This window comes from Lichtheimia ornata (assembly GCF_029851405.1).
Source record: "Lichtheimia ornata isolate CBS 291.66 chromosome Unknown scaffold00071, whole genome shotgun sequence".
NCBI lineage: Eukaryota > Fungi > Mucoromycota > Mucoromycetes > Mucorales > Lichtheimiaceae > Lichtheimia > Lichtheimia ornata.
The window spans coordinates 46,181-64,236 of record NW_026695391.1 but is presented as its reverse complement, the minus strand read 5'-3'; the positions used below and the strand labels follow the sequence as shown (position 1 = coordinate 64,236).

The 18,056-nt window shown below is 44.0% G+C and overlaps 8 protein-coding genes across 8 annotated transcripts; 3 read left to right on the top strand and 5 right to left on the bottom strand.

Moving 5' to 3' along the window:
- Window positions 1-2,223: 2,223 nt before the first annotated feature.
- Window positions 2,224-4,678, top strand: O0I10_010504 (uncharacterized protein; the record flags this gene model as incomplete). Its single annotated transcript, XM_058490483.1, has 2 exons — window positions 2,224-4,527; window positions 4,592-4,678. The coding sequence occupies 2 exons, from the start codon at window positions 2,224-2,226 to the stop codon at window positions 4,676-4,678; spliced, it is 2,391 nt and encodes a 796-aa protein (XP_058338737.1).
- A 472-nt stretch (window positions 4,679-5,150) lies between these two features.
- O0I10_010503 (uncharacterized protein) lies at window positions 5,151-7,674 on the top strand (the record flags this gene model as incomplete). Its single annotated transcript, XM_058490482.1, has 2 exons — window positions 5,151-7,486; window positions 7,551-7,674. The coding sequence occupies 2 exons, from the start codon at window positions 5,151-5,153 to the stop codon at window positions 7,672-7,674; spliced, it is 2,460 nt and encodes an 819-aa protein (XP_058338736.1).
- Window positions 7,675-7,788: 114 nt separating this feature from the next.
- Window positions 7,789-9,200, bottom strand: O0I10_010502 (uncharacterized protein; the record flags this gene model as incomplete). The annotated part of the gene is made up of 4 exons (XM_058490481.1): window positions 7,789-8,561; window positions 8,629-8,902; window positions 8,971-9,085; window positions 9,142-9,200. 4 exons carry the CDS (start codon window positions 9,198-9,200, stop codon window positions 7,789-7,791), a joined length of 1,221 nt encoding a protein of 406 aa, XP_058338735.1.
- A 599-nt stretch (window positions 9,201-9,799) lies between these two features.
- Window positions 9,800-10,674, bottom strand: O0I10_010501 (uncharacterized protein; the record flags this gene model as incomplete). The annotated part of the gene is made up of 3 exons (XM_058490480.1): window positions 9,800-10,067; window positions 10,158-10,530; window positions 10,599-10,674. 3 exons carry the CDS (start codon window positions 10,672-10,674, stop codon window positions 9,800-9,802), a joined length of 717 nt encoding a protein of 238 aa, XP_058338734.1.
- Window positions 10,675-10,847: 173 nt separating this feature from the next.
- Window positions 10,848-11,873, bottom strand: O0I10_010500 (uncharacterized protein; the record flags this gene model as incomplete). Its single annotated transcript, XM_058490479.1, has 2 exons — window positions 10,848-11,463; window positions 11,524-11,873. 2 exons carry the CDS (start codon window positions 11,871-11,873, stop codon window positions 10,848-10,850), a joined length of 966 nt encoding a protein of 321 aa, XP_058338733.1.
- A 276-nt stretch (window positions 11,874-12,149) lies between these two features.
- Window positions 12,150-14,489, bottom strand: O0I10_010499 (uncharacterized protein; the record flags this gene model as incomplete). Its single annotated transcript, XM_058490478.1, has 5 exons — window positions 12,150-12,626; window positions 12,741-13,533; window positions 13,607-13,846; window positions 13,937-14,132; window positions 14,216-14,489. The coding sequence occupies 5 exons, from the start codon at window positions 14,487-14,489 to the stop codon at window positions 12,150-12,152; spliced, it is 1,980 nt and encodes a 659-aa protein (XP_058338732.1).
- A 268-nt stretch (window positions 14,490-14,757) lies between these two features.
- O0I10_010498 (uncharacterized protein) lies at window positions 14,758-16,128 on the top strand (the record flags this gene model as incomplete). The annotated part of the gene is made up of 6 exons (XM_058490477.1): window positions 14,758-14,986; window positions 15,050-15,096; window positions 15,152-15,346; window positions 15,413-15,488; window positions 15,576-15,897; window positions 15,972-16,128. The coding sequence occupies 6 exons, from the start codon at window positions 14,758-14,760 to the stop codon at window positions 16,126-16,128; spliced, it is 1,026 nt and encodes a 341-aa protein (XP_058338731.1).
- A 126-nt stretch (window positions 16,129-16,254) lies between these two features.
- O0I10_010497 (uncharacterized protein) lies at window positions 16,255-17,937 on the bottom strand (the record flags this gene model as incomplete). Its single annotated transcript, XM_058490476.1, has 1 exon — window positions 16,255-17,937. One exon carries the CDS (start codon window positions 17,935-17,937, stop codon window positions 16,255-16,257), a length of 1,683 nt encoding a protein of 560 aa, XP_058338730.1.
- Window positions 17,938-18,056: the final 119 nt, after the last annotated feature.

Sequence of the window (18,056 nt, the reverse complement as noted above, 5' to 3'; positions counted from 1 at the left end):
CGGCCCAAAACGCCACTCACTTTTTTTTCGTCTGCAAGCGGCTTGTGAAACCCAAAAGCCCATTGGATGACGTTTGCTGCTACTCAACCAGCATCATCTCATGATCCCCCATTATTAAGCCCTCATCATAGTCTACATAGCTTCCCTTCATAATGCTCTTTATATACCCCATTCAATATATAAATCGGTCTTTAGGAAAGCTGCGAATGCATAGTCATGATTGATCCATCAACTGTTTTTATTACTTCGACATGTTTGAATGTAAAAAGGGGCTAAGAGTGAGGAGCAAGTTCGACTTGCATGAATTATTTCAGGACATTGGTCTTGCGAATTACCATATCGAGGTCTCGATTACCCTTTGTTGTTTTGCAAACAGTCCCATTTGTATATAAAGCACTCGCCGTAAAAAAGATCGCAAGTTACAGCAAAGGTGTTGGATTAATGTGATCTTTATACTCAAAGTACATCTTGCAACACGCCCCAATAAGCCATTCCACCAAGGTTGCATGAAACAACGTTGTTGCTATGCTACCAGTGATATGGATTCATGTTGAATCGATGCTTAGCATAGTGAAGCTGTCATTTATCATCGAAGCCGACCCCGAAACGAGAATCGAGACCAGCGTATCTATCAGCTTGCCAAGACAATATCAAACATTTGGAAATCGTTACCTTCCTAATCGCTTCACACAACGAACCCAACCAAACATTTACGCTATTGATGCTAAAATAGAAGAGCTGCGTGATGCAGCACTTTATTATGCAGGAATACATATAGCATGTATGTATGTAGTCAGCCTGGCAATTGTTCAAGCGTATCATTGTAGTTAGTACCCGTAACCATAGCATTAGTATCCATGGTGATATCGAGCGTCTATAAGCAAAAAGATATTTTGCCAATGGTTTCTATATTGATCCAATTGATATCCAATAACAAGAACCCTTAGAGAGTTGTACCTAGTTTTTTGTATGTACAACGCGTGCATCATGTGTATACATAACAGCATTACAAGTCGTTGCCACCGATCGTCACCAAGCTCATGCATTTGATGGTGGATAATGGGTATGTAGCAGAAATTCAAAAAGGAGGATAAAGTAATAACGAGGATGCCGATACCACACGGCTTGTCCACTACACGTATGATGCTAAGTCATGAAGAATATGCATCCTGCATAGAATCATCGATCCTATACCTATGATGTACGTACACCAGCATAATACGAGATCACACGATGATGTTGGTGTGGCAAGAAGAAGCATGCGAAGAATGATGTTAGGTCAAGTGACGTGCCGATGGGCGACATGTTTGCTGCAGGATTGTTATCCAGCGCCGATCATTTAACTCTCAGTACGTAAGATGGTCAAAGAAATACAATGCTCTTGGCAACCTGAGATTTGGTATTGATGTCGTTTTCGGAAGTGTGCCTATGTTTAGCCGCTTCCTTTGTACAACCTTTGATTATGCTTTGACTGTGTACTACTTGATGAAGGTTCCGAAAGAAAAAGAGTATGGCGCGCTTAGCGGCGGGGAAGAAGAAGATTGATGCACGATGGCAATTCTTGCATCTTGGCAAACCTGCTGTGTTCCCTATTAAATGAATGATTAAGCTCTAGTACGCTTTACACAAGGTACAACAGATGTGCGTTGTGAATTGCGTGCGCCACAAAACTACACGTAGTATATACATACATGCAAATAGCTCATTATTATTCATTTGGGTGGATGGATGGATATGGTTTTGATTAGCAATGTCATGGTGCATCATATGTATGGAAAGAGGGAAAATCCGGGGATTTACATTACAAGAGCAATGGCGGGGTAAGTAGTAGTTTATATATAATGTGAATGGGTGATGATGATGATAAACGGGGGAGGAGAGAGAGAGAGATGGAGAGAGAGGAGAGAGGGAGTAATGCAGGTGGCGTGCACATGTAGGCACATGACCTCTTGTTTGGGGCATCAGTGTTTGTTGTTCTAAGAATATATCACCCAAGGGTATTGGTTGAGAGAGGGGAGTAGGTTGTACTTGGTATAGTTGTGTTTGCATATTGTTGAATGCGCCATACACGTGAGGACATCTATTTCTCTTTTCCCCTACACTCTCCCTCTTTTGTTTCTTCACCCCCGATTCCAAAGACCCCCTTTTTCTTACTTCTCTTTCATTTTCCTCTTCTCTCTTTCACTCTCTCTCTGTCTCTATTCCTTGTTATTCATATCAATCATGGAATTTGCTGAAGAGTTGGAAGCAAACATTTATGAGCCATGGCGATTTCAATATGTATCTTTTACAGCTATCCGCAATGACATGTTGAGTCGTCAGGAACACCATGGATGGTCGAATAACGACGAAGCCGACTTTGAACGCACATTACGATTGGAAGCTGATAAGGTGGATCAATTCATCACTCGTAAGCAAAGAGAGATCGATTCACGAGTTGCCTATTGCGAACGTACCCTTGTACAACAACGACAGCATTTGACGGCAGCCTCGGCACGCCAAGTCTATGACACGATGGACGATGCGCTGACGGACATTCTGATTGACCTGAATGACTTGTCCAAGTATACCCGTTACAACTTTCTTGCATTGGAGAAGCTGATTGAGGAGCATGACAAATACACGCATACGAATGGCAAACAGCTCCTGGTTGACATTTCCAGATCCAAGGCACCCCTCGATCGACAACGATTTGATACAACGCTCGTCAAGATATCAACTTTGCACGACATTTGCCGCTTGAATGGTGAAGCACGCACTGGCAATGCAGCTGCAGGCGCTGATCAAAATGCCTTTGAACGAGCCACAGCCAAGTATTGGGTGCATCCGGATAATGTTACGGAGCTCAAAGCAATCCTGCTTTTTCATTTGCCAGTGCTCATCTTCAACAAGGATAAGCCCATTGAGCCTAGTGACAGTGCCATTTCATCTGTTTATTTCGATAACGGTGATTATGAACTTTATACGGGTCGTCTCCAACGTGATGAAGGTGCCGAAGCGATTCGATTCCGATGGTATGGTCCCATGGAAACGCCACACATTTTCATTGAACGAAAGACGCACCATGCTCCTTGGCTTGATGGTGCATCCGTAAAAGATCGTTTTCGATTGCATGCCAACCAAGTCGATGATTTTATCCATCAACGTTACACCGCAGATCAATACGCTCGGGATATTGCCGGCTCCATGTCGGATGATCTTGTACGCCAAAATCATTTTATCGCTTCGGGTGTACAGACTTCGATCCGTGATAAAAAGCTTGACCCGGTGATGCGAGTCTTTTACAACCGCACAGCATTCCAAATCCCTGGTGATCAACGATTGCGTATCTCACTCGACACAGACTTGACTTTTGTTCGTGAAGATGGCAAGCGTCGTCAAGGTGGTTGGCGTCGTCCTGATATGGGAATCGATCATCCATTCTCTTATCTACCACCCGAAGATGTATACCATTTCCCTTATGCCGTGCTTGAAACCAAGTTACAAACACACCTTGGTCAGGAGCCTCCTGAATGGCTTACTCGTTTGCTTGACTCGCGTTTGGTGTATGAAGTCCCTCGTTTTTCAAAGTATTTGCATGGTGCAGCTCACTTTTGGAAACCAAAGTTGCCATTGTTGCCATGGTGGCTCACTGAAATGGATTTGGATATCCGTAATGCCAAACAACCTACCGGCAACTTTTCTGGTTTGTCACGATCCAAGAGTCTCAAACCTCTTATTGATGGCCGTTATCGCATGGGTTATCTCAACACGCAATTGGAAAAGCGCGCCACTCTCAAACGCAAACCAAGCGAGAAGCAACCACAAGCAACGCCTCGTCCAACCTATGCTGCTGGTGGTATGGTCAATGGCAATGGCAAAGATCATCAAGCATTGGATGTCAGCAGTAATCCATTTGAGGACCCTATTTGGAGTCGTAGTGAGCCACTTGATTTCGAGCATGATTCACAAGTATCTCGGTCTTACAACAATGGCAGTCAAGTGGGTGGAATGCGTAATCGCAACTCGCCTTTTATGGCCAGCAGTACCAATGGCATGGTTGACAGCTCTTCAACTGATTATTTGGTGGAACGGCCCATCATCAATGAAAAGAAACAACAACAATCATCAGCCATGTTATCACCACCACCACAACCACTACCCACAACAACAACAACTCAACCTACTCAGGGACGTGATTCGGTCTTGTTGATTGATGACGACAATAATAATGGCAAAGGCAACAAGAAAAAGAAGGAAATCAAGCAAATTGAACCCAAGATTTATTTCGCCAACGAACGCACCTTTATCAATTGGCTTCAATTTGCAGCTTTGATTCTTATGGCGGCCTTGACATTGATCAACTTTGGTGACAAGACGAGTAAGATTGCTGGTGCAGTGTTCTTTGGCGTATCGATGATCTTGTCATTGTATGCATTTGGACGATACCGTTATCGTGCATGGCAAATTACCAATCGTCCTCGGATACGGTACGACGACTTGTATGGCCCAATTGGCTTGTGCATTCTTCTTGTTGGAGCCTTGATTGTAAGTAATTAGTCAGCATAATGCTTGAAAGATTTTTTTTCACTCACCTTGTCTCATCACATAGCTCAACTTTGTTTTGCGTATGATGCAACCTGTGGATCCCAACGCTACCTACCTCAACATCAACAACAGCACCGGTCGACAACAATAAGTATTAGACAAATTATTCCCTTCCCCATGGATTATACGATGTATATGAATTTCCCGAAACACATCTTCCATAACCCTTCTACTGTCCTTTTTGGGGAAAATTCAAACAAATAAAGCATGTGTAATGAGAAACCAGGTACCGACATTAAAGCACAGACCCGACATGACAGCTCGCTTACGCATACTTCGTGTTACCAAAACGGCATGAGTCAATGGTTACGGCATTCGGGCCGATGTTTCCATTACGAAACATACCAAAGGCCATTGCTTGGGACACCCAAATCCACCGCTCAATCCCAGCGGTCAAGGGTTTCACTGGTAATCTTTTGCTGCTGTGCGTGAATTTCAAGGCTATACCTTAGCCGCCGTGGTTGTTATGTTGTGTGAAGGGGGTTGATAACTTCTTCTCTGATCTTCTCTCTCTCTCTCTCTCTGCTTTTGTTTCTTCCTCCCTTTCGCTTTCTTTTTCCATCATGAAGTTTGGCGCACAATTGCAACAGGAGATTTTTCCTCCATGGCGCCTTTCCTATATCCAATATGACATGCTCAAGACTGAACTCAAGATGCGACAAATGGATCACCCCTGGTCCGATGAAGATGAACGAGACTTTTCTCACCTCGTGGAAAGTGAACTTCATAAGGTGTACGATTTTGTCACTGCAAAGATGCGTGAAGCCGATGCACGCATTTGCTATTGTGAGCGTACGGTCAAGTCTTTTATGAGCAATCCACGATGGGCTTCTGATCAAAGCTGGCAAATCATGGATGATGCATTGACTGAAGTGCTTTTTGATATCAACGACCTTGCCAAGTTTACTCGCATCAACTACACCGGCTTTGTAAAGATCGTCAAAAAGCACGACAAGTGGACAAACTTGAACCTCAAGCAAAAATTGGTCGAGTGGTTGCGTGTGGAGCCTTTGGATAATCAGCGATTTGATGTGGCCATTGTGTTTATTTCGGCTTTGCATGATATTTGTCGACGTCAAGGCAAACCAAGAACGGGCAATGCAGCTGCTGGTGGTTCACAAAATGCATTTGAACGTGCCACGGCCAAGTATTGGATCCATCCTGATAACGTCACAGAGGTGCAATCGATTTTGCTGCTTCATTTGCCGGTGCTTATTTTCAACAAAGACAAGCCATATGAGCAAACCGATTCAGCCATCTCATCGGTTTACTTTGATAACGAGGATTTTGACTTGTACACGGGAAGGTTACAACGTGATGAAGGTGCTGAGGCTATTCGCTTTCGCTGGTATGGCCCATCGGATCAACACAGTATCTTTATTGAACGCAAGACACATCATGCTCCTTGGTTGAATGGTGTTTCCATCAAGGATCGTTTTCGTTTGGATGCAAAAGAAGTACCCGATTTCTTAGAAGGAAAGCTATCACCACAAACCATTGCATCTCGCTTCCAGGATAATCCTCAGCAAGCCAAAGATACGGAATTTATTGCAACGGGTGTTCAACAATCGGTTCACGAGAAACATTTACGTCCTGTGGTGCGCATCTTTTATAATCGTACAGCATTCCAGCTACCTGGTGATCAGCGTGTGCGTGTAAGCCTTGATACAGACCTTACTTTTATTCGTGAAAAGGCTCCTTCTTGGCAAGAATGGCACCGTCCTGATGTTGGTGTTGATTATCCATTCAACCATGTGGATGAAAAGGATATCGTACGCTTTCCTTATGCTGTACTTGAAACGAAGGTGCAAAGTCATTTGGGTCAAGAGCCTCCAGCATGGTTGGAAAATCTTATCAAGTCTCATTTGGTGCATGAAGTCCCAAGATTTAGCAAGTACCTTCACGCTGCAGCCAATCTTTTCCGTGATCATCTACCTTTGCTTCCTTGGTGGTTGTCAGAGATGGATATTGACATTCGCAAGCCACGTGAAACCAATTTTGGATTGAGTCGCTCAACTTCATACAAGCCTTTGATTGATGGTCAATATCGTACTGCTATGCAAGCTGAGGAGCGTCGTATTGATGTTGTCAATGCCCATGTCAATAAGCAAAAGGAAGAAGAACAAGCTGCAGAGCAACAACAACTTGAGGACAAGGATGGAAAGCTTGCCGTACCACAACAACGCACATCGAATGGCACTTTGGTTGATGAAGGACCAACAACACAACAGCCACCACCACAACCACAACCACCTACGATAGCCACAGACCCAACCAAGGCAAAAGAAGGGGAGGCTGGTTTATTAGCACCTGGATCAGCAATGGGTAAACATTCCAATATCTCGCTTGGTACGCTGTCATCTACTGGATCAACCACCTATAACGAGCCTGTGGGTGCCACTATTATCAAAACAGGTGATGCACCAAGAGACTATGGCACTCCGTTACCTTCACCCGTCATCGATGACAAGAACGAGTTGGGCGAAGACGTACAATTGGAAAAGGGTGATATTGTATTGGATATGGAAAACAAGCGTGTGATCACCAAGGAAAAGGAAAAGAAGAAAAAGGACAAGGAAGCCGAGGAAGAAATGATTGCCCAACGTCCAATGCAATTATGGGAGCGTGTGCTTTTCGGCAAAGGTGCCAACCAGAATCTTACTGTGAAGAATGGTGATGAGCGGGTGCCACTCAAGAAAATCAAGATTGAGCCCAAGGTGTTCTTTGCCAACGAACGTACATTCATCAGCTGGCTTCAATTTTGTGCATTGTTGTTGACGGTGGCTCTCAGTTTACTCAACTTTGGTGACAATGTCTCGCGTATTGCTGGTGGTATCTTCATTGGTATCTCGGCTGTTGTTGCCATCTATGCCCTTTATCGCTTTGAGAAACGTGCATGGTATGTATCATTGTTCTTTTTGTCTTTTCAAATACTCTTAACTCATATCCATTTTTTTATTCAGGATGATCAATCGTCGTGTGCTTGGTCGCTATGATGATTTATGGGGCCCTGCCGTTCTCTGTTGTCTCTTGGTTGGTGCGCTCATTGTCAACTTTTACCTTCGATTCCGCCCTAATGCCGCATAAATACATACATCCTATTCATAGACCTTTTATAACATCATTCCCATACATGTAGTAGTATCATCTTTTATTTACTATCTTAGAAACTCCTAATCAATATACCGGATACTTGGTTTATTACATATTTCCCATCGCTCTGATATTATCATATTGACTTTGTGGAAAGCGAAGATGATTGGGGATTGTATCTAGGCGACCACCGAATGAGTTGTAGACTGTATTCAGCAAGCTGCGTGGATGATTGTCCTTGTGATCTGCTGATAATTCCCAAAACATGGCACCACCAAGCCGCATTTGTTTAACATATTCGCATTTGGCTCGAACGACTTCGGGTGTATCATAGGAGACAAATTCTCGTTTTGCAGGATCATATGAATAGGAGGCCATATTTTGAAGATCGTTGTGTTCGGTGGCTCCAGGCATGGGAAGTGTTTTGTAATCATACATGCCATCCTCTCCCCAAGTTCCTTTTGGTAAACCTCGAAAGCTCGAATGAAGTCCTGATGTGTTGGAAAAGGCACGACCATACGCAGGAATGCCAAGTACCAGCTTATGGGGCGGAACACCTGCTTGCATATAATCGGTCACAGCTCGATGGCCATTGATTGAACCTCCATGTAATGCTGATTGATTCCCTGTTTGGCTATCCCACGAGCCTGCAAAATCGTACGCCATCAAATAAAAGATATCCACATAGGGCTCCATCTCACGTAGTCGAAGCAATCGGTAGTTGTCGGGTCCACATGCAACGGCCAAAGTGAGTAGTAAACGCGGCTCGTTTGTTTGTCCCAAGCTTTGCTGATATCGATCAAGAGCGATACGTAACTCGTACAGCAAATGCACAAAATTGAATGCTTCTTGAGGATTCTTTGGATACTCCCAATCAATATCTAAATCACAAAAACTACCTTTTAGAACTTCCAATACCATCTCTTGACGTGATCGATATATACTTGCCTAGGCCATCCAATCCAAGATCAGCAACATGCTTGATAGCCGACTGTATAAAGGTAGCCCTTTTCTGTGGATCCGCTGCAACGGCGCCGAAATTGGCAGACCATGAATATCCACCCACGCTGAGAGTCACTTTGAGATGTCGATGGCGTTGCTTGAGTAGATAGAGTTGCTTAAAGTTGCCATACAAGTTGTTGCCTTGGTCATTCCAGCTGTCAGCTTGCCCATCAATCGTTTGTTCGGCAGGGAAATGCTTGTCTTTATCAGCCCATACATCCTAATGCCCAACCCCAACCAAATAAGTACGCTGATAGACATAGCCATTACTCCCCTACATGTACATACGCCGAGGATAACGTTGCCAGAAGGCTCGAGATTGGCAAAAGCATATAGCAAGTGTGTGAGCTTGTGTGCATCGGGTGCGAGATCTATGACATTGTGGTTGCGTGCATAAATCCCCCTGAATGAAAAGAAAAGGCGGTTGGCTTGGTGACAGTTCAGTGCATGAGATCATACCAATTGACAAAGTAGCCTGCAATGACGGGACCATTGGTAGCTGGTGGTGGTGGTTGCATCGGGGCGTGTGTTTTTTGAATATAGACGAAATAAAGAGAGGGTGGTGCATTAATGTGGCACGGTGTATCGGACTTGTTCGCTCTCTTGGCACCTTAGCCTGGATTTGTGTGTATAAATGGGTACACAAATACAGGTCATAGCCAAGACAAGATGATGACGGTACACAATGACGCGCGCTTCATTTGATGGTTCTGGCCTCGAGATCAATCCTCTTTGATATGATAAACAATGAACATAAATAGCATCATTGTCATGGACGGGCTTGATCCCACCAGTGCTTTAACCCATCCTACATAATAAGCAAGCTAGTAGGAGGGCCTACTATATGATAAATGACCGAGAGTAGGGATAAATGCATGATGCATGATTGATGGTAAAATGACGCAATAGATAAGCATATCAAAGTACTTTTTGATTGCATTTGATAAAGAAGGCTGCTGCTGCAGGGTTCATTGTATACCATACATGGCAGGTCATGATATTAAGTACATATGCAGGACAATGGTATCCATGTTTTGTATGTATTGAAAATAGAATAAATCGATGCTAAGCGATGAAGATGAAGATGATGAAGGGGGAGAAAAAAATGCAACTAGAACTAGATCAATGTATGTTGAGCTTCAGGACGACGTGTAGTAGTAGAAGTACTAGCACCACAGCAACATTCCGGAGAATACCAAATAGTACCTTGATTCGAAGGTTCACCTGTGAATGGTTCAAACAATCCTTCCACAAAAGTCTCACGAATAAAGCAATTGACGACGCCAGGAGCTTGTAATGTATAATCTCTCCAAAAACTGCTTCCGTGCTCGGTGCCATGACGACCTATAGCATGCAATGCAAACTTGGGTGTGTGTCGCAGGTGACTGCATAATAGAAAACATGTCAAAAGTCAAGTTGCATCACAATGCATAGACGCCCTGTCAAATGAGGCGCATACACACACACACACATACCTGAATACCTGACCCAGACCAAATTCATGGTTCGTCAATAAGCCAAGTGTCTTTTGGTCGTTGACAGTGACAATCGAGTCGGCATCGTATGCAAACTTGTCGCCAAAATGCATGAGAATACGTCGTTCGAATCGCATATCGAGGTTGCTCTTTAGATCGCTGGCACTGGAATGTCGGCAAGTATCGTCGTCATCGTCCGATCCTGACGATCCAGCATCGCATGGGACCAATTCGTTCTTGATAATGGTGACACGACTTGGGACGTTAAAGTATGCGGAGAGAAGCCGTTGCAAGTTGCCTGTTGTCTGCAACACCATCCGTTCCAAGGGCGAAAAACCATCAGGAAGCTTGACAAAGACACGGGATGCAGTGACTAGAACGAATAGATACAATTAGCTCCATTTTTCTTTTCTTGTCATATAAACAACAACACCAACTTGCGTTCTTGATCAAATTCAAAAGGAATACGGGTATAATGGCTAGTGCCCTTTGGATCTGGGATGGGAAAACACGGCATGGATATGATTTTGTGTAAGACAAAGGAGTGGTGTTTATTCAGTGGATTGAATCTCCATCCCCCTGCATCCCTGTGTGGCCTCGGTAAATTATTTTACTGAACGAATCCGAATCTTTATTTACTACAACAAACATAGTATGCCATGCATACTTGCTTTACATTTAGACACGTGATTAGGCATTGTCATGGGTACTACTACTGGAATAATCAGAAGCGAGAGGCTCCACTAGCATTGATTCTTGTCCTACTGGAACAAAGGAATGGGTCCACGGGCTGATGATTGGATGATGGTCAAGGATAGGCTGCTGCAAAGCATAGGCTTCCAAGTTGCATGATGGCAAGGATGGATTGCTCCACATATCAGGGGACAAGGACGATGACGAACATGATGACGATGATAATGCACAACCTCTGCCTTTGGGCATATCAAGCTTATAGTCATCATGGTCTAGTGCTTTCGAATCCCACACTGGTGTATTCAAGCTTGCAGAAGTGCTTGTAAGTGGGTAATCCAACGATGGCAGATGCGAGGAAGGAAGAGCTGTTTCAGGTGATAGCATGTAATACTGAGGCTGTGGCATATAAAGAACGGGACTTGGCTTCTCATCACCATACAAGGTAGCAGGTTGTTGGCGCCATGGAGCACTAGCCATATAATCAAAGGTCTCGAACTTCTCATCAACGTTGCTTTCTTGAACATTGTGAGGCACTACATGTTGCTGATTTGGCTCTTGATGCTTTGGCTCTTGCTGTTTCTTTTTCTTGGGGGAATACTTGTATTCAGGATACCTGTAAAGATAAGCAACATTAGAATCAAACTTCCAAAGATTAAACGTTGATGATGCTTACTTGCTACGATGTTCCATTTTAACCTTGTCAGCAGCAGAGCGGAATTCGTCCTTGATTTCCTCGGTCTCTTGATGCCACCACTTGGCTACAATTTTCGAGATTTGTCGGTGGTTGGCGTATGGACAATGCTTTCGAATATACTTTTGCATCTCGATACGATACAGCATGAAGCAGTTGACTGGTCTTGGAATGTGATTAGGGTCAAATCCACGATTACGTGTGCGACGACGACGTTGTTTTCCTGCGTGGATCATGGTTTGCTCAGCTAGTATCTTGACATCCTTAGTCTTGGTATCATCGATGAGACCAGGTATCATAGTAGGGATTGGAAAAGAGGTTTCTTGAGACATTTGTAAAGGAAAGTATGGAAAAATAAAGGAGGGTGTGTGTAATAATGGCTGTAAGGAAAGAATAACGAGAGGAGGGAGGAGTAGGTAGAGTCGAAGGTAGATCGTAAAGAAAGGATAATATGGATACGTGTAAAATAGTATTGGCTTTTTATTATTCTAGTGCCAAAATGCGCACATTGTCTAAAGATGAGGAGGAGGCGGGGGGAGGTCAACACAAAGACAATGAGTGTGTGCTATATGGGATATATGTGGATTTGGGATAAACAAAGACCATTTTCACATCCTTGCCTGCACTGTTGTTGAAGATGTGGATTGGTGGACTTTTTCACAAACGTCCTTGAGCTCCAATAGTACTCTGCGTAAAGTTGCACCAAATTCTTTGGCAGACACTGTATCAGGCACTTGCTTTACTTCAATAGTGAACTTGACCACTGTGGGAGCGGCCATGTAATTGACACCATAGCCATCCTTGACAGCTGAACCAAAACCAGTGCCCATAAGACGAACTCCCGAATGCAAATTGGATGTACTAAGCACCCATGTTTGTGATTTGCTGAATATAGGATCTTCAAACATTGGATGCATAGGTGCTGGTACAAGCTTGCCCGTGGTAGGAGATACAATTTGATGATCCATGTTGAGTAGACGCAGCACCATCAAATGACGATCACATCCATGGCCATTACTCGAGATTTGGGTGTACTTGCGATGGACATTGATGGCATCTTTCAAAAGATCGTACTTGGTTTTGGCCTATATTAAAATGCCCAAATTGAACATGTACTGTATGCATGAGAACAAAGATACCACCACCAACAACATCATGCGAATAGAGGGTAACAAAGAGAACCTTGTCAAATGACTTACATCGTTTTGCTCATTCATCCATTCTTCACACAATCGTTTGCTTTGCACACTGCATGTACGAATGGTATCCGTTCTACCATGTAAAAACTGCCGAGTGGATGCTGTCTCATACGTTGGCGCAACCTTGCCATGGATACGGTGGTATGCAAGTTGAATTGTCATTTGATAAAAGGCGTCGGGTGGGAGCTTGGCTACTTTTTTGATCCAATCGGTGCCATAATCTTCAAAAACTTCAACGTATGAATCTGAGAATGCTGCTGTATCATCGGCCGCCTTTTGAGCATTCTCCAAGCACTTTTCAATAACCGGATCAACCTTCCATGTGAGATGTTCAAAGCATGATGCATCTTGTACTGCGTCAGGTGCCACAGGGCGGATGTCAAAGGGTGGCGGGCATGGTTCAATGAGCATGTGATCAAAGACATAGCTGACAAGGAGCGCATCGGCAGGCGAATGTTCACCCGTATACACGCATTGGCCGTTGCTTTCCACTAAGACAGTGATACTCTTGTCATACCACCGATTGTGCCCATTGCCGATTCCCAAATTACCACAAAAGGCCATCTTGGTACGTCCTCCCATATCGGCTCCATTACTGTAATCATCCAAGGCTACAGCAAAAAGGCTGGATTCAATATCCTGGTTGGTAGCCTTGTTGATGGTGTCCAAAGCAAGTAGATGGTTGCGTGCCACAGCCCAATTATCTCGATCCCAGGATGTAAGAAGACCAATGGGAGGTTGTAGTTGATTGCTGTCCATGCGTTGTACATGGCATACGATAGCCAAAAGAGCACTGCATGATTGATTGTCCAAGAATGAATCTGGCATGTTTTTCATATTATACACAAGGGTGGAGGGTGCCTTACTGCTCGATTTCTTGACGTGTCAATAATGTCCATGTTGTTGTACCAGGTTGCTGCTTGTATACAGGGAGCTTATAAACCTGATCCCGTACAAGGACAATAATGTGCTTGGTGGATGCCATATCGTATTGAACCAACTTGTCGCAATGATGCATTGGAATGCGTGTCAAGCAAAAGATACGGGTATGCTGCCACATGCATTGAGCCTTGTTTCCTCGGATCATGTCGGCAGGAATGTCTTCGCTATACGTATGTGGTGGTGATACACACATGTCAGTTTTCCATGCCGTGAGAAATACCGAGACGATGGTACGGATCATCTTTTTAACTCACTTTTCAAGAATTTCCTTGTACTCCAAACCGCGGTGAATCAAGTGTGCAGCTCGATGGATTTGAAAATGCGTAAACTCGCCTTTGGGCAACACACCTCCATTGGTGGTCAATAATTCTTGTGGATGATTTGGATCATTGACGCCAAGCATATACCAGTTGCTGTTGACCATAAGTGGATCCCGCCATTCCAGATAGGCTATATCATGTGTGTAACCCTTGTTGAGTCAGGCACATACACACGCAATAAAGAGATGATGATGATGATGATGATGGATTTACCTTTTCGTAGCCAAAAGTTATCTTCAAGCCAATTGTAAGGAGAAGCTTGATCAATATCCGCAAGTCGTTGTTGCAGGGATTTGCCAAGATCACTGTTCACAAAGTCTTGAACCAACGTTGCTGATTTTTGGTATTCATCTGGTGACAGCAATGGACGTAAGGATTGTAGATAGAGCGCACAGGACTCTTCCAATGAAGGGATAGGGAGGCGTGGTACGGTATGTTGCATCGAAAAGGTCTTTTTCCTAGTATTCGTCGTGGCAGCCGTCGTCATGGTGATCGGTTGTTGTTGTGGTAAATGAGTAAAGAAGAAAGAAAGAAAGAGGAAATGGGAATGAAAAGGTCTTAAAATATATGCGTTAGCGAGAATCACATGTATGACACACACACATGCACTCTCTCACACACACTCACACCTTTTATGCGTGTGCTCTCTCTCAAAAGGAAGATCCAAATAAGGCCAATGCGTGTTCCAAGCGGAGAATGGTGTGTGCTGTTCTCTTTCTCTTTCTCCTCCCTCCCTTTTTAAACCACCACCAGCCATGTCCTTCAAAGATCGCACCAATGAATTCCACTCCATGGTGGACCGTATTCGGTCACGTTCAAACGCATCATCGACTCTCGAACGACGTTCACTCCTTTCATCCCCTCGGATGACTTCCAATGGAAAACAAAAGCAACACCATCCTCGAAGCGAATTCTCCTTGATGGCAGCAGAGATCAGTCGTAATATCACCAGTACAGCAAGCAAGCTAGAGAAGCTGACCAAACGTAAATATGGATGCTTTTGTCTATTGCAACAAGACCTCACTAACTGTATATACATGTATGTAGTGGCCAAACGCAAGACCTTATTTGATGATAAACCCGTGGAGATCAGCGTATGTCGTCGACGACTCATAGCAGCATCATGGATACTCAACGAGAGATATATAGGAATTGACGTTTATTATCAAGCAAGATATTGCCAAGCTCAACAAGCAAATTGCCATGTTGCAAGATTATACCAAGCACCAACGCCAATCCTCCAAGCAAGCAACCGAGCATACATCGAATGTCGTTGTTGCCCTTCAGAGCAAGTTAGCCGATACGTCAATGAGTTTTAAGGATGTACTTGAGATTAGGACAGAGGTAAGTTGTGAATAGGGAGACGTGGAAGGGATGATGATGAGCTAAGTGTGGGTGATGTGATGTTAGAATATGAAAATGTCCAAGGACAAGCGCGATCAGTTTCTCTTTTCGGCATCCGAGCAAGCTGTGGATCCATCATTCGGTAAGCTGAGAGAGAGGAAAAAGGTATTATTCTTATTGATCATGCTGATGGAGTGTGCGTGTGTGTGTGTATGTTGTGGATAAAAAGGAAGCTCACCCTTGCTCAAGTCAAGGCGGCGTGATTCACCACCCGAGGATGCGCATAATCAGCAGCAGCAGCAACAACAACAACTCCAACAACAGCTACCACCACAACCACCACCGGAAGATTCAACATTATCTCTGGGTATACCCATGATTACACCCGAACAGCAACAGCAGCAGCAGCAAATGGTCCTTGCAGAACAAGATCGATACATTGAAAACCGATCTACAGCCATCGAAAGCATCGAGAGTACGATTGCCGAATTGGGTTCCATCTTTCAACAACTTGCTACCATGGTTGCTGAACAACGTGAAACGGTACAAAGGCAAGTCATCATGAAAAAAAGGTGTTGTATAGAATGGTGATTGACCATGGAATGATTGGGATGGGAAAATGTAGGATTGATCAAAATACAGAGGATATCGAGATGAATGTGATGGGTGCTCAGCGTGAACTACTCAAATATTATACAAATATCAGCTCAAACCGATGGCTCATGATCAAGATTTTTGCTACCATTATATTCTTTTTCCTACTGTTTACCTTAATCATGTAGAACCAATATATATAAATACACACGTGTAAGACAAAAGAATATACATATATAATTTAACAAGTATGATACAATGAGGAGGTGAGGGTGGAGGGGGAGAGATAAAAAGTGTATGATCTTTTCTACATATCAATATCCTAAGGAAGGTGGACCATCAACGAAGGTATGATAGCCACTTGGTCGTCGATGTTGTATACGTGTTGATCCTGGTGCTTGTTGTTGCTGTTGCTGTCTTAATGAACGACGATTGTATGAACGATACAATGCAGGCTCATCTTGATATGCACTTTCTGAAAAAGGTGGGGCTATAGGATAATGAGGTGGTGGTGGAGGTGGTGGACCACCCCATCCAACAGCAGCAGCAGCAGCCCATTCATCATAAAGTAAAGGTGGTGGAGGAGGTGGAGGTGGACCACCAGCTGGTGTTGCATGTGGAGGAGGACGAATAGGAGGAGGAGGATGTAGGTGCATAATAGTAGTCGTTGTTGCAGATGGATGATGATGATGAGGGCGTCGTAAACGATGATGGTGATGGTGATGTGGACCTGGTAATGACATGTAAGCTGCTGCTGTATCATCACGAATGGAAGATCTTCTTGCTGCTGCTGCTGCTGCACGACGTCTTGGAAATGATGCCATTGGATCATCTTGATCAAGATGGTCTTCTTCAACAGCTGAATGATATTGAGGCGATCCAGGAGCTGATCGTCGACGTTGCGATCGTCGTATTCGTTCAGGTGCTGCAGCAATAGATGAATCACTATCATCATCATCATCATCGTCATGATCACGCGGTAAGGGGCGTATTGTGATATTACGCCGCCGATTGGATGAGCTGCTATTGCTACTATTGCTGCTTGCTGCCAAGGCTCTTTCAAGTTGTCGTTGAGTATCCATGATCTTATCAAGCATCACTTGTTCACGTTGCCGATGTTCCATTTCTCTCCTTTCCCATTCACGTCTTTCTAGTTCTCGCTGTTGTTGAATCATATCTACTTGTCGTTTCAACGCCTCAAGGCTGATAACATTGTGTTCTGGTGCAGCAGCAGGTGGTCTTTGTGAAGGTGCCATTGTTGGTTGGATGATTGGAGGTGGTTGACGGATATTGTTAGCAGCACGTTGATGGCGATGTGCTCTTGGTGTGGAACTGTCAGATGATAAATGGTGATGTTTGTATTGATGGTTGAATGACAGGGCAGTGGATGAAGGATCATCATCTGAAACAAGGGGTGATTGGGGCGCTGAAGTATATTGCAAATTTGAATCTTCACTGCTTTCTGCCCACTGTTCAGAATCATCCATCAACATTGGTCTTTCTGGTGCAGCCATGATTTGCTCTCGTTGAATGTGGTTAGGAATCTCTTTCCAATTTTGTGGTAATAATACAAGCACACTCTGCTGGTCGCTGTTGTTGCTCTCTGCAGAGAGTGGTGGTGGTGTTGTGGTGTTGGTGGTGATAGTGCTATTTTCAATTTGCGTCTTATCATATTCCGGGCATTGAAGAACAGAATCTTTTGGAGCAAAGGGTCGACGTGGATTAGGCATAGCAAGAATAGGTGGTGAGCTGATAGGTCGTGGTGGTGGTTTCTCCTCATAAGCATTTGATCTTTCCTCAGCGATAGAGGACGCTTTTTTATGATGATGATCGTTTGTTGCTGTTGACAATGAATTATCATGGCGACGGCCTGTGAGTAGTTGATCGATTTGATTATCAGTGAGATTTGCGTTGTATACACCTCCCACAAGAGGAATAGGGATCTTAAGGTCACCAGGTCTCTTTTTACTCTTTTTCGACGGTAGTATTCTACGCATCAAGATGAACTGCAGCGGTAGTAAGGAACAAAGAAAAAGAGCGGAGAAGAAAGGAATAGAGGGAGAAAGAGATAAAGGGAGTAAGAGAGAGAAAGGCAAAAGCTCTCTGCATGGGCGCG